We start from the raw sequence: 23,599 nt of genomic DNA, 5'->3' as shown, positions 1-23,599 counted from the left end.
AATGTTGACTTGAATGACCATTCACTAACTGAAAAGCTTAATAATTAATTTACAAAGAGAGAAATGAGTAACAGGTTTAAAAATTGCACGAGTTATACAGAGTGTTTCAGGAGGGATCTGCTATATGGCAGAATCTTATTCCTCTCATCAAAATAATGAAAAACTTCATGTAAACATGGGTCCGGAAATGCTTCGTTAACAAGTTATACAGGGTCAAAGATTTCATCCTGATATTCATCTCCTGAAATTAACTAACACTGAAATGTGTAGGGAGTTAACTGAGTTTATTTAGATAAGTTTTATATAAATTGAGCTAAAAAATCGTATAAAATCTGTCCCAGACCTCTATCTCCTTTAGCTTAGGAGAAAATCGAGGTAGGCCTAAATCAAGAAAAGGTTAGGATCGAAAACACACTTTTTACGGTTGGATTACAATAACCTCATTACATTACCTGTAAACAAAGAAAAATTATCAATACAATTTGTAGAGAATTTGTTTCTCAAAATATAATGTGAATAAAGTCAATTAAAACTGGATAGTTTTCTTTTAAATTCAATTTTATCAAAGAACACGAAAAGTTGTATATATGTAATACATGCAATAAAACAAAATAACTATGGCTGAATTTTAGCGGAAGTTAAAAAAAGCATACGTTTGAGTTTTCAACTGAGTCTGTACAGCGAGACCGCCCGCTTAATTGGTGTAGTCACTGTTAACATAGATTTTGGGTATTTTGTTATTGGGCTGTGTCCACTTGTATAAATTATAGACCATTAAATTATTTCTTTCTGTTCAAAATTGAGAATGTTAGTCGTTCCACATTTACTGTTAAAAAAGCTATTGTTAAGTAATTTAGTTGTAACTTCCAATGATTATACTCAAATTGACACGCTACGTACCAACAAAACTACATGTAGCCTACTATTACTTCAACTTAGAATAAAGAAATATTGATATCTCTCTGAATATTCGATGCCAAATTTCAACATATTAAATGTCCCTGTTTACAAACTATCCTTTCAAAACTAGTTGAAATTAAATTAAAAAGTCATTGAATCCAATAATGATTATCACGCTCTAAAAGGTGTGGGGCATTGAAGCTATGCCCACGCAGATGTATTGTCATATATCATAATTTCCACATGTGGATACCGTACCGTGACCACTCGCAGAGAATCCTATTTTCTCGAAGAATATCTTCTAATCCCGCAAAATATCTGGGAACTTCACAGATTACAGATATGTCGCAAGATTCTATTGAAGAATATATTCCAGTTGCACAGTTGAACTTATCTTCAATACGCTTCAAATATTTTTAATACCCTGTAAGGAGACCCTAAACATATTATCGACAATCGCATATAGGTTGGACATAATTGGACCTTGAATGGTCTGAACTTGCTACTTCCCAAATGTACAATATAGTAGCATAGCCTAACGTGTATAAAAGAACTATTTAAAATGTGTAGAACATTGTTGATTAAATTATGAACCAATTGTCTGCTATTCAAGTACAAAAAAGTATATAAACGATCATAGAGTACTGTATCTAACACGATACACAATTGATTGGAGCGAACAAAACTAGTTAAACTTCGACACAAATAGGTGGATGATGGATGATATGATGTTTACTTTTAGGTTATGTCAGTCAATGATCGTTAAAACGCTGCGTTCGACCATGCCATAACCAAGCAGTTGACAGCGGCAGGCGCCACTCAAGGTCATATCCCCCCAGTATTCACTCGGTCAATGGTCTCAATCTGTTTCTACCGAAATACACTATACCGATCAATACTTCTACTCGGTATTTTGTTCCTCGTTGTACGTTATACAATTATAAATAACTGTGAGTATTCCTCCTTGGATACCTGCCTAGTTTTTGGTTTGCAGAGTTTTTTGGGTAAGATAAATGACAACTGATATATAACCTTACCGTTAAGGGGCAAATGGTCGGCAGAAAGTACGCAGGAGACGAGAGCCACCAGGTAGGTGAGGAGACAGTTTGCCATCATAGTGTGAAGATGTGTTGGAGGCGGCGGAGGCGGCGGCGGCACTGTAGCGACTGCGACTAGCCGAGAGGCGGTGGGTGGTGAGGCAGCGGGCGACGAGTTCCCCGCTCGATACACGCCGCCGTCCACTGCGCAACAGCCCCCATTGATTCACCCCACCCTACACAAATATTGCTGTTTATTTTTATAACCAGGTAAACTTTCCTGGTCGGGAGACTCATTCTATGAATGAGCACTCCTATTTCACTCAGGCAAATCAAATTATTTTTTTTGAGGTCCAAAATCAAATCATATTGGCAGGGTATAAAGCTGAAGTGTATCTAGATGACGCCTTCAGTATGATTTACATTTGCCCACACTCGATGTGACGTCACTGTGACCAATATGTATCTAAAGATAAATTTATATGTATGTTACTTCTCGTTAATTTATTTTAACCTTAGAATTTAGTGAATAATCCTCAGAATGTTAAACAAACGACGGTTTAGTATATTTTCAATAATGTGTCCAACACAAATATTTCTGACCGACCATACCTGGCGATTTTTGTTTGTTAACCACATTTATCTGCAATTAATACCGTAACATATATTAGCTTATTGAAAACTGCCTTGGTCACGTAATAAATAATTGTATACACATTTGTGTTCTGTTAACCACATTTATCAGCAATTAATAGTCTACTGTAACATATATTAGCTTATTGAAAACTGCCTTGGTCACGTAATAAATAATTGCATACACATTTGGGTTTTTTAATTACGTTAGTCTAAGGAATAGTATTATATTTTCTATTAATAACTACATGGATCTAACTATATTATATTACAATTCGGTGGGATGTACTCAATCGTGGATCGAAACATGATTCGCGGACAGATTTGTTCCAGTGACTTGTTCTGGGAGTACATCCTGATAAAGAGCAAATATTAAAAACATAAAGACTTTTCAACTCTGGTTTCCGTTTGAATACAAAACACTTTACTCTTTGTGACTGAAGGTAGTCACAAAGGGTTACACAAAGGTTACACATTTTGAGCTTTAAGCTTTTTATTGATTTATATACGGTATACATCATTTTACAACAAATGTTAAACACATGCTATCACAGTACAAGAAAGAAACATAGTAGGTTTAATTTTGCCAAAGAAGCCAAACGTTACTAATATTAACAACATATGTATATAAAAGAATGAAATGGCGTTAGACAAAAGATAATAAGAACAAAATAACGAGAAAAAAATATATATAACTCAAAGTATTACTATAGCAATCAGCGAACAATTTTAAAAGTGATAATATAAACTATTTAAAAAAAATTCTGTTTTAAAATTGAAAACTGGGAACTAATAACAATAAGGAAAAAATTGACCAGTATCAACTTATCTACAATTTAACAGCAATATGTTAGCATGCGATGTGTGGGGGTATACGTATATGTAACAACTAACTATAAAATGTGAGTTTTAACAAGCAATAAATTAGCTTATAGTACCCGGTACAGGTAGTGTGCAGTGTGTATAATTAAGTAACGACAAGCAGTAGAATATAAAGTTTCAACAAGAAATAAATTCCAGAAACTGTCGAAACCGTTGAATCACGTCTCAAAGAAAACAAAACAAAAAGGACTAAACTTCCCATGCCAGTAATTATAGAACTGTTAGAATTATGCACTAAATGCAATTATTTTTAGTTAGAGGGTAAAGTTTAACGTCAAGATGACGGTATGGCAATGGGTTCTCCACTGTCTTTTATTTTCGCCAGAATATTTATGGAGGAATTTGAGCAAAAAGCTTTGATTTTAGCTCAGTTCAAACCAATGGAAGTGGAAGTACAAAACAAGCTTTCTTTTTTTGGGTAAGTGTGTATTAAGAGACAGAAATGTCCTTAATTAATACTACGATTTTCTAAAGAACACACAAACAGAATACTATTTAAATTGTAATTCAAACCATTAAAAATCTGTCAGAGGAGAAGTGGCCTCCTCGTTATTTGGTAGAGCAAATAGCTTATGCTGAGATAAAGATAGTTTAAAGATGAATTTAAGACAGTTGAATCGGATCTTAGATGCAGTGGATACCCTCAATCAGTAATAAACTAGTGCAAACTAACCAGAACATTATTCCTGCGTCAGACAATCAGAATAGTGATAAAGTTGCGTTTATATCAAACCCTTATGTGCTGGAGTTAAAGAAGAAAATTAGAAGATTAGACAGAAAATACAACATTAGAACCGCGTTTAAAACACACAATACTCTTATAGAAAGTATCGTAAAGACAAAACCAAACAAAAATGGCACACAGGATTTCAAAAACCTTATAATAACAGTATAAAATGTAGGTGCAATATGGAATACATAGGCGAGACAAAAAGATAATTAAACGTAAGGATTAAATAACACAAAGAAAACACAAGTAAAGGGTTAACAGAAAAGTAAAAAATTGCACATTATTGTTGGTCCGACTATCATCGTATGAACTGGGATGAAGCTAGCAAATTACAATGGGGAACCTCATTTTTTCAATAGGAAATTAATTGAGGCTTCATAATTTAAAATTGGTAAAACCAACCGATGTGTGTGATTCCTGGCTTATTCATGTCACAATGCTCTGGTATGTTTTATTTACTTTAACCTAGACTGAAGTTATGTATTAGGTTGGTCATTCACCTAAGGAATAGATAAGATTGCAGATCACGAAAAGTAGTGTTACTGAATGTATTGTATGTATTGAACGATGGTCAAGACCGGAAAATCATGTTTCCTTCAAATACACTTGTTTTAATGATTACATTACAAGGTTTAATATAAGCTTTAAGTAATTTCGCATTAAAACGACAATTTTGGGATTAAATTCCATTCGTAATAGTGATTCTCCTGATTAATGACAAGTTATTAGAATTAGATAAGCCGTAATAAACTTATAGACTTATCGCGATTGGAAGGGAAGTGATTATAATATGTAAATGTGCGGTTTGTAGTGAAGTTGTCATATAAACAAATGAATTAATTTGTTTATTGATTAAATTCTTTACTATGACAGGGGAAGTTAGAACCATTAGGTCCTTTCTTACACTTAACGTATGTCAATAAATATAAAAATAATATCTATCTGTAACTAAAAAATGTGTAATAAGCAGCGTAAACACTATAATAAAGAGAAAGTAACATAATTAAAATAAAACAGAAATTCGACTGAAAAGTAGTATAACAGCTTTGACAAAAGAATATATAAACAAAATATATCTGTGATTATTACAACTAAAAGTTACAACTTCATCGTACATATAAAATTATATATAACACATGCTTACTTGTCTAAAAATACTAATAATATTTGTAATTGATATAAAACATAACATTAAATACAAACCGTTATATACCAAAACTAAAAAAATAATTAGAATGAACATTAAAATAAAATTAAAACTGTAGTTAAAGCATAAGTTGCCGTAATCATACACTCGCACATTTATTCTTCCTGTAACTAACCAAGCATAGTCACCCTCGGGCACCATGACCACGGCCAACCCTGCGAGAAGTAAGTCTTAACAGCTGAAGAAACCCGATCCCGGCTCTCCAAACACTATAGAAGCTGGAAGGGAGTTCCACGTACGACATGCAGTTACGACAAATACCTTGTTGAATACTGTTGTTCTATGGCAAGAAATTCGAAGAATATATGAACCTGTGTGGCTATTCCTTGCGCCTTCTCCAATAACAATAAATTCAAAATCTTTCAGAAAATATCCTGAGAATCTAGTTTTTAAGTATAAAAAAGTATAATCATAATTCGGAATCTCTCATATCATTAAATAATTAACATTACAAGTTGTGCATAATACGGTGAGATACGTTCATCTCACCTTAAATTTAAAAATAAATGCAAACAATAATTTTGTACCTTCTGCAATTTATTGCTTAGACAGTCATTGATCACAGAACGACAGCAGAGAAAATAAAAAACGAGCTTTATATGAGTGAAGCTAAAACTTAATCATTTTCTTAAGGGTATAGACTAACTCAAATACTTTTTTACAAGTACCTGCGACATATTCAGTCCAGTCCAATGTGTAAGTAATAGTCAACCCCAAGCTCCTCATGCTAATCTAGTAAGGTAAGACGTACTGTCTTACATTCACTGATATTCTTTGTACGTTCATGACGTCAATTATGTTCATAAACCTTGAATGCTCGATTATTGTGGGTTTCGTTCTGTGTGTAATAAGTTTTTGTCCGTGCTTTTCATTCCAATGTACTGTCTGTTGAGTGTCCAACTTAACTTTTTCAATTGAACGATTAATGTCACTTACGTTACAGTGAGCGTATATCTGGAGATCTGCAGCATAAGTGTGAAACTTTGGGTAAATCAGTGATGTGTGCATTATTAATGTATAGTTCAAACAGTAAGAGACCAAGAATAGACGACCCTTGAGGTACACCATATGTGACAGGTATTTTGTTGTCACCAACCACAGCACACTGCTACCTCTCACTAAAAAACGAACCCATCCACGAAAGAACCTTAGCAGAAAATCCCACGAATTTCAATTTTCCAATCAAAAGTGTGACTGCCAGAGTTAAAATCCTTAGAGAACTAAAAAAACACTAGAACGGTGCATTATCGCCGATTTATAGCCAGCCGGATGTCACGTTATTCACAGTATCGCAGTTTAAGTACTGTCTAAATCCAGACTGATGAGCCTATAGGATATCTTGTAATTCAAGAAACTGAGATATTAGACAATGCACTATTCGTTCAAGATCCTTAAACAATTCAGGCAGAATGTTAACGGGTCTGTAGTCTTGTGTAAAAGCGAGTGATGCGATCTTAGGGGACAGATTAAAGCAAACTTCCATTGTTTAGAGAAAATTTCAGTTCTTAAGGGGATGCTGAATCCATAGGAATAGGACGTTACTTATTCAGCTCCTTCACCGTGTCCATGTACTGATCTTCTTGAATCTGGGTGTTCAAAATCAGCGCATAGACCTTGTAGATGCGATGAATAAGCACCCCCACCATAAATATAACAATAGACCTGTTCTCTCTCCCTCCCTCCCTCTTCCCTCTCTCCAACTTCCCTTTATATATTATTGTATGCAACCCACTTGTCAGAAATTATAAGAGGACTTGGGGCAATATGCTCAATAATAATAGGTCACAGTGAAACTTGAGATCTGTTTTCAGTGGCACACAAGAAACATTTTTTGTTTCTTGCCATATGCCACCAAATACCCATTGTTGATTTATTACATGGACAACATTGTATTGTCTTTTGTCTAAAAAAGATTCATCAATTTCTACGCTTAATTTAGAATGAACTAGTCATGCACCTGATTGTACCTGAATGTTTTTGCGGCAATCAGCTTTTAAGCATCGCCACCTTTCTCTGGTCTCTATTACACTTCAACATGTTATCGCGTTATCGCACTGTTTTTGTAGACGAATTGTTACGTTTTACATTTACTCACTTTTGGATTTACTTAGTTCATAAAACTCAAGCATACTATTGGGAATCGCCATGACGAAGTAATCACTGTCGCTGGATACTGAATTGAACTGGAAGGCAGCTGCCGGTGAGGCTCATCGGGCGACCTTGTTCTGTTATTGCAATCAGATAAGACTCCTGACCAGTTGCAACGTCCATTATATTTGTGAAAGTCGTAAAATTTGTTCTTAATAGCCGTTAACAATACAAAATAAAGTAGTATCCTGTTTTATGAACAATGACCGCATAGAAAAAAGTTAGTATTGTAAGCATATAACCGAATTTGACCGACTTTTGATGTTACCTGATATATATACCATCTCGAGGGATGTCTCTATTTTGTCGCCAGAAGTGCGGACAGATTAGATCAAATTAAACATAATGGTATGGTTAATACTAACGATGAAAAACAGAAAAATGCGCTCTCGCTATAAAGAAAAACATGTCCATTATCCCCTTGTTCCCTTATTATGTACGGGCATTGATGACCAACCAATATATCATTGCCGTTTTCAAAAAGGTATAATAACAAATAACAACAAAGCAAACAAAATTTACAAAAGTAAATAAATAAAAATTTACATAAATAAATAAACAGGAATTTTTGAATATGTCATTAACACCAAAGAGAAATAATATCATGAACAGAGAAAGAATTTAGAAAAAGAATTTAGAAAATAATACATAATAACAACAATTTATCATTTCATCTTTTATTCAGACTAAAGGGTACTTTTGATTTTAATATTAACTGATGTCCCTGTTCTAAATTTTCTAAGTAAATTTTGTTTCCATCTTCGGGTACTTTGCAAATACCTTTCAGTGAATAACATTGTTCAAAATTTTGTTGGTGGCCTAATGCATGTTGTGAAGCCAATTTTTCATCCTGTTTTTTAGACGAACAACGATGATTATTCATTCTTATGTGCAATGGATTTGTTGTCAATCCAACATAATCCATTGCACAATTTTTACATGTTAATTGATAAATTACATTTTTACTTTTGCAATTAATTTCTCCTCTAATAGGGTTAGTTTTCTTTGTTTTACTACTGGTAAAAAAATTGGACGATTTTATAATTTTGCAAGTATTACATCGTTTGTTTCTACAGGGTTGACACTTAAAACTTTTCTTCTTTTCTGAATTTTGAATGTCAGTAGGTGGCAATTTGGGCCGTACCAGAAGAATTTTCAGGTTAGTATTTCTACGAAACACTAGCCTGGGTGGTTTTGAAAATAAGCTTTTAGTAATTGGTGAAGATTCAAGAATTTTGTGTGCCGTTCTTAGAATATTGTTTGTTTTATATAAACCAGGAAAATATTTTGTTATGCATTTTACATCATCATTCTTTTGGATTTTATGAACATTAGAGTGTTTAATTTGATTATTTATAAATTTTGAAGGATATTTTCTTTTGACAAATGCATTTCCAAGTTTTTCTAGATAATTTTGAAAATCTGCACTATCAGTACATAATATTTTGGCTATACTGACAAATAAAAAATAAATAAATAAGGCCTTTATTCTTGAGCGGATTTCAGTTTACAATCTGTTTTACAAATCGACTCACGTCAAACTAATCATAACAGTACAATTCGTATTTTAAAACTGTGACACCCAAATATTGCGTGCTGGTACTTTACATAGAAAATTCATACTTAAACAACAATACATCATTAAGGTACCCATACAGTTTTAACTTCCTTTTTGAAAGTTTTAACAGACAAAGTCTTTATAACTGGTGGTAAGGCATTGTACTCCTGGGGTCCAAAGTACGAGAAGGACCTTTTTGTAGCCTCCAACCGCACACGCGGCAGTTGCAGCTTGTCGTCCTGTCGAGTGTGCCGTTCTCTTAGAGTCGCTCGCGCCACTAGTTTCCGTCTCAGGTAAGAGGGTTCACCAGTTACCAAAACCTTATGCACCAATGTCACAGTTTGGAGCCTACAAATATCTTGAACAGAGTGTAAATTTGCTCTTTTGCGATAAGGTGAGATGTGGTCAAATTTTTTTAGATTATAAACAAACCTCAGCGCACTGTTCTGTATCCGTGCAAGGATGACATTTGCCTCTTGAGTTAAGCAGCTACCAAACACTGGAAGGGCGTAATATATTGACGGAAATACCAGAGAATTTACAATATGCAGCTTTGAAAGCATTGGAATTAACGCTCTGTATCTATTCAAAACTCTCAATTTACACATTGCACGTTGAGAAATCAATTCAACATGTTTAAGAAAGTTTAGCTGATTGTCAATTATAACTCCCAGGACTTTAACAAAAACACGATCTTCCAAACAAATACCCTCAACAGAAACAGAGAGAATACTCCTGTTCATGGTCTCTTTAATGGATGGTGAGCAAAAATGCACCACAGAACACTTATCTGCATTCAACTTTAGGCCATGTCCCTCCGACCACTCTTTAACCCTACGCAGATCAGCATTGAAACACTGCACCGCTTCATGGACACCTGGAGGGGGATATGTTAGAAGCATCTGAGAGTCATCCGCATAGGAGTAGAGTGAACACGAGGACAATGCAAGTTCAAGATCAGCAGTATATAAAATGAACATAACAGGCCCTAAACATGACCCTTGAGGAACCCCTGTATCCTTCGACAGCGAGGAAGAGCAGTTTTCTTTTACCTTCGTCACCTGACTCCGTCCGCTCAAATATGAGCCAAACCATTTTATAGCGATTTCATTAAACCTATAGAAATTTAATTTGGCAAGAAACAGTTCATAATTCACTGAGTCGAACGCTTCAGAGAAATCAAGCGTCGCCAAAATACTTCCAAAACCTTTATCTTTCGCTACATGCAGCTCATCCATAATGTTTATCAAGGCGGAGGTAGTGCTGAAAGACTTCCTAAAACCAGACTGATGTACAGGAAGAATATTTTCAGCCTCAATGAAAGCTGTCAACTGATTCACCACTACCTTCTCAAGGATTTTTGACATGGCCGGAAGGATCGATATCGGCCTAAATTGGGAAATCACACTTGGATTCTTTATTTTGGGTATGGGCGTGACAAGACTTTGCTTCTAGCATGATGGAAAACACCCAGAAGCAAGGGACAGGTTAACCAAATGTGTAATAGCTCCCAAGCAATATGGGCTCATGAAATCCTTTGGTACTGATTTTTTGACATGTACAGGATGGCAGCTGTTGAAATGTAGATAATCCATTGTGTTACTGTCTTTAATATGAATTTTTGTTTTGAGAAATCCAGATTTAATAAAAACATTTACATCCAAGAATGTTATGATTTCTTTAGAAAATTTCCAGGTAAATTTCAAAATCGAGAATTTATTCAGATTTTCCAAAAATTCCTTTAAATTTTCAAAGCTATTATTCCAAATCGTAAAAATATCGTCAATGAATCTCAACCATACAAGAGGTTTGTAGGATTAAGAATTCAAAAAATCTTCTTATAATTTTGCCATAAATAGTTTAGCATACGCAAGTGCATCCTGGTGCCCATAGCTGTTCCATTAATTTGGAGGTAATTTTTATCTTGAAATTTAAAGTTGTTCATAGTTAAAATAAAATTAAGTAACGTCATTATAAATTTTGTGCTGGGACTGGCTTGCTTAGGTCTAGTGGTTAAAAAACTATGAATTGCTCCTTCGCCCAAACTGTGAGGAATGTTTGTGAATAGAGACTGGACATCAATTATTATGTATTATTTTCTAAATTCTTTCTCAGCATCAAGTGTGGCATGAAGATCTCAGTCAGGCTTAAATGGCCGTTGTCAAACTACTATGTAATTTTTCTGGTTCATACCGCATGGAAAGATAGCTAACACGATTAACATATCTTAATATTTAAATTGGGTTGTTAATGCTTTAAGGTTGTTTCTCTTTATGGTACCGCGGGACACCTATGTCCCACTTTCATTTTTGCTTTGTTACTTAAGTCTGTTGGTAGATAATAAAGTCCTGTTAGTGCTACCATCTTCAGGAATATATGTGGACTAAAAAAAAATTAATATGAACAGCACAGCCATGGATTTCAACTTCACTAAATGTGGTTACAGCTGATTTGCACGTTTCTGACATTTTGGAACGTTCAGAAAGTTGGGTTATGTGATTTTTACAACGACTCATACATTTTAAAATGGAAAAAGTGAGTATTACTGTTTTAAATAATTGATTTTAAATATCTTATATAATATAATGGTTTATTTAGAATATAATGTTTAGTGTTTATAACTTATTTAGGTACTAATTTCCAAGTGGGACTCTATTGTCTCACTGTCCTTGAGGTGATGAAGACGTATAACTTTTATTCTACATTATGCAATATTTTTGTAGGGTTTGTAAAATAATACACTTACACGATATAATATTAACAATAAAGTATATAATGGCGTTATATTTACTACACCTTTTTAACTTTTGGCAGATAATCAGAAATAAATTGGTGCAAATAGTAATAATAAATACGTAAGCCCAAACTAAAATGTTATAAGATCTACACAGTATTGTGTTACCACATGGAATATAATCGGGTGGAGTTTATTTCTCGATTAGTATAACCATCAATATTGACAACCAAAATATCTATATTAGTTAGGTTATGTTTTAGTTAGTTTGTTCTTACAATTAAGATTAATAAATACCAATATTTCAATAAATCAATATAGAAAATCGGGTCCACTCATCGTTATTTGTCCTTGTTTGGAAAATATAATTGCCTCAATAATCCATCCACCACAGGCTGTTTGTTGTAAATGGTTTATTTACTACGTACTATCAAGATATTCGAATAGTTTCTTTTTGCTTACGGTCATCTTTTATTTGCAGGCATTGAATGAAGATTAGATTCTGGAGTATGTATATGGTTTACCAGACGACCCAGCCACATCTGACATTGAAGGTGACAGCGAAAATGACTTTTTAGAATTTAGTGGCCCTAATTCAAAAGATACTTCATTAGAATCGACGCCTACTTCTACACGTGTGAATACACCAATTGTAATTCAACCTGTTATTGAAGATCTATTTATCCCCCAACCGTCTACATCAAGGGGAAATAATGGATTATTTGAAGATGACCCACCATGTCTGCCAGTGCTTGACCATACCTACAGTAAACAAAATGGAAATAAAACGGAAAATAAACAGGATCCATGCATAAATGATAACACCAAAAGAAAGAAAATGAAAAAGGCAGTAAAGAAATCAGCTATAAAACGAAAACATTACACCATTGACGAAAATAATCAAAGGACAAAAAAACTAACGCAAGAAGAGAGAAAAGAAATAAAAAGGCAGAAGAGGGACGAGGGTTGGGATGAGTATGACGAAGAATTTAGTTCAAATTTAGGGAAAGTCAAAGACACGGAAGCTAAATCAAACAGAACATTTTCAGTATTGAACCAGGAAATTGAATACTTTAGCCAATATTTTAATAATGAGTTACTCATGTTGATTTGTGAGCAGACAAACCTATATGCAACCCAAAATAATGCTCGAAATTGGACAAATATTGATGTGCATGAACTAAAAGCATTTTTGGAAGTAACAATTGTGATGGACATCCACATACTTCCATCGGCAGTGAACTATTAGAACTCTGATCCATTCCTGAATGTTCCTGGTGTCTCCCAGGTAATGGCACTCAACAGGTATAAAAAGATCGTCCAGAACCTCCATCTCAATGACAATCTTCATCACCCAAAAAGGAGATGCAAACTATGATAAATTATACAAGTTGCGACCCTTGATTACAAATTTGGAGGAAAAGTGCTTTGAATGCTACACACCATCTGGTAACCTGGTAGTTGATGAGGCCATGGTAGCATTCAAGGGTAGGTCGAGTTTGAAACAATATCAACCTATGAAACCTATCAAAAGAGGTTATAAAGTTTGGTGTTTAGCCGATGCCGAAACAGGATATGTTGTACGCTTTGAAGTTTACTGTACATAGGAAAATGTGATGATTCTAAGCAAAATGAACAATTTGCATCCTTTTTGATGTGCGAGAAGGTGGTTTTGAATTTGTGTGAACCTTTTTTTGGCACAGAAAAACTTATTGTTGTTGATAATTTTTTCAACTCTTTCAACTTGGCAAAAACCTTACTGCAAAATGGACTTTACTGTTGTGGGACTGTGCGAGGTGATAGAGTGGGGTTGCCTAGTGTGTTAACTAGCAAAAAGCCAGAAGTGAAGAGAGGAGACTACACTTTTCGAACCAAAGATGGCATTTGTGCTTTAAAATGGCGGGATAACAAGGATGTCTGCCTACTTTCTACAGTCCATGACCCTAAAAAATGTTGTATTTATCGATAGAAAAGAATCTGATGGTTCAAAAATTCAAATGTCTGCTCCAGAAGCTGTACTGTCTTATAATGCATTGATGGGCGGAGTTGACAACTTCGATCAGCATCGTGCCATCTATCAAGTGGGCCGCCGATCAAGAAAATGGTGGCATAGACTGTTCTATTTCTTTTTTGAGTTGGCGCTTGTCAACTCATTCAATTTGTGGAAATTGACCAAAGCTCGGGGCAATAACTTGTCATTCAGAATCAACTTGGCTCGCCAGCTTATTGCTGGTTTCTCATCTAAAAAAGGAAAAGGCAATAAAGCAGTGGTATTCTGCCACAAGAAACCTGGACATGTGGGTGTTCCTACTGAGGTTCGTCACGTTAATGTTGGAACCCATATCCATAAGGAATCATTCACTCGACGTAGGTGCAGGCAATGCAGTACCAAAAATGAAGAAAAGAGAACAAAAATAGTGTGTTCAAACTGTGATGTACCTTTGTGTGCAGTGCCTTGCTTCGAAATTTTTCACAGGAAATGAGAGTAGCCGAAATCATGTTTATTAATATTAAAATATCAATTTATGTTGTTACTTATAATATATTATATAGATATACAATATATACATATAAATTGATTGAAATTTTTACAATATACATTATTCTAATTTAGTTTTTTAGACATTATTTTGTAAGTATAATTTTTTGTTTTGTGTATGTATGAATACATATATACATTTATTAATTTTTTTACAATGTGCATACTCTCATTTAGTTTCATTGACATAACTTTGTAAGTATCAAACTGTTTGTGCAGAGTTTCTCCTTAATTTCTCCTTCTTCGTAATTTTAATATTACAAATGCTAACTAATATAATTTACATATAATACATAAAAATTTGAATACCCATAAAATAAATAATTGAAAAGGATGATTAAAACTAAAATAAAGTAATGCACTGAAGAACAGCGGGACATATAAGTCCCACATAAAAATTTAGAGCTCTGACCCTTATAAGACAGCGGGACATATATGTCCCACTTGGAATTACTAAAAAAGGGTTAGTGCAAAAAATATGACAATACTAAAATTGTTTATTGGTGTCAATATAACACATAAAATTAAAAAATAATACAAAACCAATAAAAATTGGTAAAAGTACCATAAAGGGTTAAACCAGCAGAAGTCGTTAGCATAATATGTGTCATTGAATGTATAAAATTATTATCGGGAAGTTAATTACTATCGAGCAAGATCAAAATACAACTGCAACACACTAATCCCGATGTGCAGTTTAAATACCAATTGAATCAAGCACCGAGGCCATATTTTATGCTGATAGGTATTGTGTCCAATTTAATTAACTGCTTTAAATAGATTTTGATAGTAGTCACCAGCTGTTCGATGTGGCAACCATCTGCTTCTCTGCAATTGGCTAATACTCAAGGTCTTTTTTAGTAGCACTTCATTTTAACAGTTGTGTATTTGAAGAAATCAGCTATTATTGAGATCTATTAATATAGCAATAAAAAAACGAACATAGCATTTATGCCATCCCGCCTTGGGTTAGTTGGATATAGTAGCCTCCTAATTTTCGGATAGATGAGACTGATGAGCCCCTGTCGAGAAGATTCTTTATATTACTATCAAACATTCCTGTTTTTACATCCTCTAAAAATGTTCCCGTCTTATAATAACCCAAAAACACAAGCAAACGTATATCTAGTAGGAAATTTGTATGTAGTACTAAAGATGTATATAAAAACTATCATTGAATTTGTTAACAGACAAATTGTTAAAACTCACAAACTTGAGATGTCTCTTCCAGCTATAGACAATTTTAACAATAGTCCTACAGCGTTTTAGCCCGTGTACCAATGAGAAATTAGTGCACACCAGGGCTATATGGATATAAACACCGTAACCTGCCTGCCTAGTGCCTAGTGATTGGCAAAAAGGCTAAACTAACCTCATTGTAGTCTGAGGCGTGATTGTGCTATAGTTGTGTATTAGTTTATTTCCATCTGTTAAACTTTTTAAAATGAGTGTGATTACCATAACTAATGATAATCAGTTTCAAACTCAATTGTCCTCCAATGCGTCCAAGCTGATTGTTGTTGATTTTACAGCATCCTGGTAAGTATGTTACTGATATAGGCTACGATGTTTCTAGCTCAAATGACTCAGCACAACTATTAAGTTATTTTTATTTGCATTACAGAATTTATTGTTCCGAAATAATCTATCAACGATTATTATAATTATGACATAATTTGTAATTAGTTGTTGCAATCCATATGAAATAAGTAATTCCTGAAGTAGTCTAAGGTAGCCTAGTCAAATTTTGTTGCCCACTTTTTAATGAGGTTTTTTGGTTCAACACAGGGCTGGATAAAAAATGTCAATATTTATGTTATCCACTTCACATTACTTTTTAGTTTCAAATGAGTAATGCTCAACAATTAAATGAAATGCAACAAACAACGGTATTTATTTACAATACCGTGACCATGAAAAATGGACTTTTTTTCATGGGTTGGGCATTTATAGCCAAGTGTTATTATCACAGGTGCATATAAACTGGGGGGAAAGTATATCATTGTATTATATTGATGCCTTTCGGGCATTATTGCATTAAAGATGGAAAATAACCGACAAAATTTTGTCGAACAACACTTGGAGGGTTAAGGATCAGGGGCATCACGTGATCTGGGATTCGACTTTTGCAAGCTCGAGTTAATTTTTTTTCTAAAAGAGCAAGCAGTGCGCAGCACTGCGCAGCGGGCAGGCATCGTTGACAGGATTAACGTCATCATTTCAGTAAAATTGCCAGAGGTACTGTCAAAAACAGAGTTTTCAGAGGATTTCAAAAAATCGTAACTCCTTTGATTTTCGTTGCCGACGAATTTTTTCTTCACTATTGTTTTCAGGAAAAATTGTAGTTTTCAGGAAAAAAAAATGAACATACCTTTCCATGGTCACGATTTTGTAAATTGATACCCAAACAACAAAGTGCTCTAAAAATCAAAAACTAATGGTTATTATTAGTTGAACAATCTGGTGTTTGTCTACAGCTATGAGTGTGGGCTGTAGCGACACCTTGTTCCTTGTGTACTAGAACAAGTGCAATCAGCTGAAAATGTCAAAATAATACAAGTCTGACCATTAATTTCACTGTTGTTAGTTACTTAATGTATGTTACCTACAATGGTCTGAAACATCTACTAACATTTTCCTGGGTATCTGTAAGGTTAACGGCCGGAGTAACCAATCAAAATTTAGATATTATTAATGTATTCTGTTCTGCTCCTCCTCGTGAACAAAAATATATATGGTTTTAGTGGGTGCAAATCACAATTAACTAACTTTGTTTTTCAATAATTTAAATGCAAATTTGTTCTTATATTTGTGCTTCTTGTTATGTATGATTTTAAACGTTATCTGCTCCCGATAGCTTATCTGAGTGTTCAGTGATTAGAACAGCTACTAAGATATCATCAACAAGTGTCCTGTGCAGTAGTCCTCACTGACTCTTTTATAACATTCTCGTCCATTACTCATGTTACTCTAATGCCATCAATGAGTTTTGAAAGTTACTTACGTGTTTGGTTCTAGATTATGTGGGAAGTTAAAATATTAGGAAATTAATTGATTTATTTCTTTTTAATTTGTTATTGTGTTTTTCAGAGTTGTGTATGAGTTTGTTGTGTATTCGTGTGTTATTTTTAAATCTAGAAAAGCTATTTTATATGATCGGAAGCTATCACGTGGTGTGAAAGTAGATAATATGTGCTTACAAAGTTATAGTACATTAGTTTTGCCTATTTATTAAACTAACACTTAATTTTTTCAGAATTTATTCGTTTGTTGCAAGTTTAATTCAATTTATATGATTTGTTTCAAATTTATTTGTATCCACACCAGAAATGAGATTCACATTATGAACCTATTGCTATTGGTCTACTGGACAAAACAATGTAAATTTAGGGTATGAAAATGACAAATAATGAATTTTAGAACATTAAAAGTAGAAACACTATTCTTGCAAGATAGTAAGTAGGAAGTTGTGGTTCTAGGTGAATTTACAATATTTGCTTGTTTTTTTTCAAGTTGCGTTTCCTATTTAACCCTAGAACTGGCGGTCATTTCATCCTGTAGTGTCGGGCTGTTTTGGAGCTTCGCGCAAGGTTTTTTTAAAAAAATTATTAAAAATATAAAATAAAAGCAATATAAATAAGAGTATATATTTTTGTGTTCAGAATTAAACGTAGAATTGCACTATATTGTAAAATTAACCATCAAAAATTTTCTAATTAAAACTTTTTTTAATCAAATATAAAATTTACGAAAAATATTTCTTAAATTTGGGGGGGACCATACCTAGCAAATGAAGTTATAGTGAGAAATATTTATAAGTGAGATAGCCATTCTGTGTCAAATTTTATCTAGTTTCAGAAAAACATAAACATTATACACATTTATGAAAGCATCATAAAGCTATAGAACAAAAAGCAGCGATGCGTATAAATTCTGAAAATCGGGTGTACACGTAAGACTTTGGTAAAACAAGTTTTGCTAATACATTTATCTATGAATACATGTTATTTTGCATATTTTATTACTTAGAATAAAATAGAATATACAGTAGTAATGAAATAATTACCATAAATTATTTTTTGAAAAGTAAAAAAGTTAAATTTTTCCATTATTCAAAAATTTTGCGAAAAATTTTCATTCAGCAAAATATAAAATAGTTTCTAAAGCTTGTACTATATCAAAATTTATAAATTTATGGTTTATAAGTAATAGGAAATATTATGTAGTTAGAAAACTATAAATATAACTAAAGATATTGAAAAAATATAGAATAACCCAAACAGTTATTATATATAACCAAAGAAATTACAGGCAATATATATATTATTGTGAAAACTATCTATTTACCAAAAATAAATAGTTACTTCAGAGCTAAAAGAGTGCTATAAATAACGTTTAGTAAGTGAAAACAATAACAAACTATGTGAAATGAATTTTAGCCAAGTCATTTTGCCATAGCCTACACAAAGCCGGTAATTTCTCAAACATATTTCAGTAAATAGAAATTGATTTATTCTAAAATATATATGTTTACACTACTACGACATCAAACAACACACTACACATTAAATACGACACTAAAACACGCGTAAAACTATTAAAACTTACAAATATCCACAGCTCGGCACGAAAGTAATACAGAACTGCAGCGGCAATATGGCGGTCACAACAAACGGCGTCGCGTTTTCTTTTACGTTCAAAATAACAAGCTTGCTACGTCATAACCATAATACAAAGAGGAATAAAACTCATCTGTTCCTTAGCATTTTTCTTCCCGAATCCAATGGTGCATGAATTATATCGATACGTTACCGGAGTATATTATAAAAAGTAATTATACGAGGGAATGTTTGATCGACAAAATTTTGACGGTTAACACCACAAAAGCGGCATTAACCGACATAATTATGTCGATTAACAGTTCTAGGGTTAAAGAAGTAATGGTTGGAGGAATTCGTGATGAGACCTTTCAGAATTTGATATTTTAGTGATAGGTTCTATATCGAGGGTTGTTTTTCGTTCTCGCTATCAGCGTGCTGATATCCGGAGGCACTTGTGTAAGGCCGATGTAAACTTTTATTCTTAGAAGGTCTAAATTGACAAAAAAATCTTTTATTTGTAACAAATATCTCCTGATTTCAGCATTATTGTTATTTTATGTATCCAAGGATTGTGTAACATCTGACGTCAACAACAACCAACATGAGGTTAACTTATGATCATAACAAGACCACGTGACGCCCATAGAACAATGAAATATTACATCCTCATGCCCGTGCGAGAAAAGTATGTTGGCTGTTAATGTTCTATAACTTTGTTATTTGTCATTTGCAGTAATTGAAACCTTATACTGTTTTGTTCAGGAGGACGATAGCAATAGGTTAATAACGTGAAACTCGTAGTTTGTCTCTCCTTCTGTTAAGTTCACAATTACTTGTGGATTTAAATCAATATTTTAAAACTATTTCCATTGTTTATCGGAAAAACGCCCAAGATATAGAATAAATAGTCATTGGAAAAATAAATGTAAAATATAATATATCGTGAAATTTTAATAGATTTTGATTAAGTTTAGTATTTTAAAAATTAATATTATTTTAGTTTGTTTAAAAATTAACTGGTTTTGATATTATTTAAATTAAAATACCAAATTTAATGATTATGTTAGTATAATTATTATGTGAAAATTTCATATAATTAATGGGTTAGTGTCATATTTAGTCATGTAAATGATGTATGAATAAAGCAGACTGCAAGGAGATTGTCTTGAACATCCTCTTCACCAACTTGTTATGGATCTCTTAAGACAGACATGGAATCCAGATTCCAGGAGTCGATCTGTACCAGTGTCAGGTTTCAGATGCTACTCAAAGCAGAAGGTGAAATGGAGCTAAATTCGATATTTGCGAAATTGTAGTCTTTATTCTTGATTTTGAATTTGGTACCAATCTTCTGTTATTTGTAATTAAGAATATAACACACTCAAATTGTTTTGTGTTGTTATCTTTAAAGCAAAACTAGCCTTTAAGAACAACTTCAGAATTTGACGGTATATTGAAGGGGAGGAATCAGATTAGCGTACTGCTGAAATACGATTTAACAGGAACTGTAGCGTATTGTGGGGTAGGCCTAATATGAGCATTAACCTTAGCGGGCATTGCAATCTTGTAAAAATAGAACGATGTTTTCACTCAGTTGTACCCTGTGCCACTCCCGACATTGATTGTGGGATAGGCCTAATACAAGTGTTAACCTTAGCAGGCATTCCCATCATGTAAAAATGGAACAGTAGTATGTTATTCCCTCAGTTATACCCTGTGCCACTCCCGACATTGATTCTGGGGTAGGCCTAATACGAGTATTAACCTTAGTGGGCATTGCCATCATGTAAAAACGGAACGATAACGTGTTATTCTCTCAGTTATACCCTGTGCCACTCCTGACTTTGAGTTGTTGGGAAGGCCTAATACGAGAATTACCTATAGTGGGCATTGCCATCATGTAAAAACGGAACGATAACATGTTATTCTCTCAGTTATACCCTGTGCCACTCCTGACTTTGAGTTGTTGGGTAGGCCTAATACGAGAATTACCTTTAGTGGGCATTGCCATCATGTAAAAACAGGAGGATATTGTCTCCTTAGTTTTACCCTGTGCCACTCCCGACATCCATTGGCTTAATGTCAACAACAGATTTTAAATATGGCCGAAGTGAGATTTGTGTTATCATATGTTTCTTCAAGTAATTATTAGTTTATCTATAAACTACAAATATTTTTGCATAGAAAAGAAAGTGTATATTAATTATAATTGGCTTGAACAGTCAAACTCTTTGGTTTTTAGCTGACATGTTAAACTAACCAGAAATGTATGTAAACCTTTCTGTTTGATATTTTGGTTAGTCTTACTCGTTTTCTAATAGTCACAGGAAAGTACATAATTGCCTTGTGATTGTTTTTTGGTGTGGTACTACAATTTTAATGGCTTTGCACCAGCCAAAATACTTAGGCCTACCTTTTACACTCACCATTTTTTTTCAAAATTATCATATCTTAACATTTTCAAATGATAACCTAAGCCACATTGTAAATAATTTTGTTTTTCTTAACAAACCAAACAACTTATGTATTTGAACAATATTTGTAGCTGTATTTTCTTACATTACTTTAACATATTTTTAATTTTATAGTAATATGTTAAGGGAATTGAAACTTAGTAAATTAAGCCAAAACTGATAAAAATTAACCAAAAGGTTATTTAAAATCAATAACATATTTATATGGTTAATTGTATTATTACAATACAAAATTAGGTATTTAGTTTTGCCAACTATGGTTAAACACATAATTTCCGTAATTTGTATGTATTAATCTGTTTTATACATAGTAATAATCTGTTTCATTACAATCAGCTATGTATAAAACTTCAACATTGAAAATTATTTGAAAGACTGGTGGTTATTCAAATAAAACTTCTTGAATAATCATCAATAAATTATTATTAAAACTTAATTGTGTGGGGAAACAGAAATTTCACAGAAAAGAGTGTCAGTAGGGTAGCATTTAGATTTTCTGAAACCCGCTATTAGCAATGTTTTTTATGTAATAAAAAGTGGTTGAAGGATGGACTTGTAATCGCCACCCCATGCAATAACTCCAAAAGAAAGAATGGATTGCACATAAGCGAAATAAGCCAATTTAATATCCTATTCGTTCAAAATTTCACTGTTTCCTAAACGCATAAATATTAAAAAAGGAACATACTCCGACCATTTCATTCGGAAATAAAAAAATACACCTAAACACTTTTAACAATTAACCTTCTTTATAGACTTATAGTTACATCATAAATTAAGATGCTTATTATAACTATGGATTAATAAGTCTTGAAGCATGTAGTCGCTTTTGACACTTAATGAAATTGGCATACATTTTGTTTTAGATATATTAATGGAAAAATAATTCTGATCTAACCATTTCTTTAAAATTATAAGATCTTTTCGAGCTTTATTTTTAGCATGCTTCCATGTTCTTTCACTTAGAAAAATTAGTGTGTCGTCATCGAAAAGAAAACATTTTCTGCTTAAAGTTAGTTTACTAATGTTGTTAATATATATGAGAAATAATATTGGTCCAAGAGTACTATCTTGGATTACTCTACAGTCTACTGGTAATGGACATATGTATATAATGTTATACTAATACGTTTCAAATAACTAAACCATTCAAAACATTGTTAGATGTGAAAATTACAGTGGATCAAATGAACTCCACAGAACATATTGAAAATTAAATGAGCTAGGTTTGAAATTTTGCATGCACCATCGGTGAAGCATGCTATGACACATGGTATGGTGCACTCCTATCTTGTTTATATGTACTGTCATCATTATGATAGAACTAGGAAGTATGCTTGTCTTGATCATATAATAAGTACGAGGAAAATCCAGAAAATAAGTGTACTGCAGTTCTCACGGCCGGAGGGATTTTTTTTCCACATGTTGGTTACAATGTTATGTATCCTGATCCCTACCCTCCGCAATGAGACCAGTTCGAGGTCAGTATTTGAGAACTTGAAATTTGCAAATTTGGAACACATTTTTTACTGTCACGAATAGCTCTGTTTCCAAATTTGCAGGAGTTGGTTAAAGAAATATTAGATTCAAATTCTAAAACCGTAATTAAAAATTCTAAGAATATTAAACTCACACCATGGATTACATTTGGTATAATACATTCAATTCGGTTTTGTAACAAATTATACAAACAATTACAAGACAACCATTTAATGAAAATTAACTATACATATTTAGTAGATACTACAATATTCTGCAGGCATTATCCAAGTATTTAAATTCAATTATTATAAAAATAAAGTCAATCTAACATCAGGTGATCTGAGAGAGTTTTGGCCAGTGGTTAACAAGATAGCGGGTCGGCTGACAGGGGTAAGAGTTTGTTAGTTTCAAGATTCAAGATCTTTATTCATAAATGCAAAATACATTTTTACATTACACGTCAAATACTAAAAACTATATCTAACCTAACAAATCGTTTACACAGTAAAAACATTTATCAAGAAAGTGTGTCTTTAGTTTTTGGTAGATTTTGCTCATTTTTAATATTCAGTGGCAATGCATTGAAAGCTTTTGCACCCAAGTGGTATGGACCCCTCTCAAATGCACTGGTACTATGTGCAGCCACATATATTAGCTCTCTTGATCTGGTCGGA

General features: G+C 33.2%; 2 protein-coding genes across 2 annotated transcripts in view; one reads left to right on the top strand and one right to left on the bottom strand.

Annotated features, from left to right (window-relative positions):
* The window catches only part of LOC124368656 (uncharacterized protein CG3556), a 132,044-nt gene extending 129,969 nt beyond the window's left edge, over positions 1-2,075 (bottom strand). The window contains exon 1 of the mRNA XM_046825904.1: positions 1,938-2,075. Within this exon, the coding sequence (XP_046681860.1) occupies positions 1,938-2,016 (79 nt within the window). The 5' untranslated portion in view covers positions 2,017-2,075. The remainder of the gene's footprint in view (positions 1-1,937) is intronic.
* Positions 2,076-15,718: 13,643 nt separating this feature from the next.
* Positions 15,719-23,599, top strand: part of LOC124368655 (thioredoxin-like protein 1) — a 50,302-nt gene continuing 42,421 nt past the window's right edge. Inside the window, exon 1 of the mRNA XM_046825903.1 lies at positions 15,719-15,907. Coding sequence (XP_046681859.1) covers positions 15,813-15,907 — 95 coding nt within the window. The 5' untranslated portion in view covers positions 15,719-15,812. The remainder of the gene's footprint in view (positions 15,908-23,599) is intronic.

This window comes from Homalodisca vitripennis, chromosome X (genome assembly GCF_021130785.1).
Source record: "Homalodisca vitripennis isolate AUS2020 chromosome X, UT_GWSS_2.1, whole genome shotgun sequence".
Taxonomy (NCBI): Eukaryota; Metazoa; Arthropoda; class Insecta; order Hemiptera; family Cicadellidae; genus Homalodisca; species Homalodisca vitripennis.
This window is presented reverse-complemented; position numbering and strand designations above follow the sequence as displayed.